Source organism: Sinocyclocheilus grahami, unplaced genomic scaffold, assembly GCF_001515645.1.
Source record: "Sinocyclocheilus grahami isolate Dianchi unplaced genomic scaffold, SAMN03320097.WGS_v1.1 scaffold8131.1, whole genome shotgun sequence".
Classification (NCBI taxonomy): domain Eukaryota; kingdom Metazoa; phylum Chordata; class Actinopteri; order Cypriniformes; family Cyprinidae; genus Sinocyclocheilus; species Sinocyclocheilus grahami.
This window is the reverse complement of record NW_015511896.1, coordinates 3491-4738: the sequence shown is the minus strand read 5'-3', so window position 1 is coordinate 4738 and position 1248 is coordinate 3491. Positions and strand designations below refer to the sequence as shown.

The 1248-nt window shown below is 43.5% G+C and overlaps 1 protein-coding gene across 1 annotated transcript in view; it reads left to right on the top strand.

The window, feature by feature from the left end:
• Positions 1-1248, top strand: part of LOC107577985 (serine/threonine-protein phosphatase 6 regulatory ankyrin repeat subunit A-like) — a gene marked incomplete at both ends in the record, with an annotated part of 9198 nt that overhangs the window by 4465 nt on the left and 3485 nt on the right. The window contains 5 exons of the mRNA XM_016264000.1: positions 280-358; positions 436-550; positions 633-715; positions 859-922; positions 1024-1092. Coding sequence (XP_016119486.1) covers positions 280-358; positions 436-550; positions 633-715; positions 859-922; positions 1024-1092 — 410 coding nt within the window. The remainder of the gene's footprint in view (positions 1-279; positions 359-435; positions 551-632; positions 716-858; positions 923-1023; positions 1093-1248) is intronic.

Here is a 1248-nt window from a genome sequence, read left to right as displayed (position 1 = left end):
ATATGTTCTAGATTTGTGTTGGATGTTATCTTTGGAATGGAAATACTGATATTTTATTTGTAAACATCATACTTTTTCCGCTTATTTCATTTAATGTCATAAACTAGCGAGCTAAGCCAGTAGCCAGTAGTAGTGCTGACAGTGTCGTGTAAAACATGACTGAATTCACAACAGCTATTTTAGATTGTAATAATATTTCACAGTTTTTACTGTGGTTTTGATCAAATCAATGCAGTCTTGGTGAGCAGAAGAGACTGAATGTGTTCATCCCTTGTCCAGAGTAAAGATGGTAAAACTCCTCTCCACATGGCAGCCATTCATGGCCGATACTCCAGATCGCAGGCCATCATTCAGAATGGTAAGTGTGTTATTCCGTCTGTTTCTTGTTGGTCTTCCTCTCCTGTTTCTCCTCATCCTCTCTTTCCTCATCTGTAGGCGCAGAGATCGACAGCGAGGATGAGAACGGAAACTCTCCGCTTCATATAGCGGCTCGTTATGGTCATGAACTGCTCATTAACACTCTCATAACCAACGGTGCGGACACGGCAAAGTGAGTGACAGGATGGGTGTTTACAGTTACGCATAATTCATGAGCTCACACTGATCATGTGACCGTGACTCCGCTTCTGTAGGCGGGGCATCCACGGAATGTTCCCGCTGCATCTGGCGGCGCTGAGCGGATTTTCAGACTGCTGCCGGAAACTGCTCTTCTCAGGTGAATCACATTAATCGTGAAGATTTATGGTGTTTATAACAGCAGTTAAAATTGATTTCTGTGCATGAAACTTATTTTTCCCTCTCTCAGGGAAGTGCCTTGGGCTTTTAACTGGTCTTGCTAATGGATATCTGTTGGTTCAGGTTTTGACGTCGACACGCCGGATGACTTTGGCAGGACGTGTTTGCATGCGGCCGCTGCAGGAGGGTGAGTCACAGCGCTGCTGCTCTCTGATTGGCTCATCAGTGCCCCCTGTGGCCTGGATGATCTGTTGTCCTGATCACGTGACCATCTCTCCTTTTCTTCAGGAATCTGGAGTGTTTAAATCTGTTGCTCAACACGGGTGCGGACTTTAATAGGAAAGACAGATTTGGGAGGTGAGTTACAGAGTAGCTAGAATAGATCATCAAAGCTAAATTAACTTCAAAATCAAAATATACTCTACCGTTCTAATGTTTGGTGTTGGTACGATTTTTTAAAGGGGTCACATGATTCTGCTAAAAAGAACATTATTTTGTGTATTTGGTGTAATG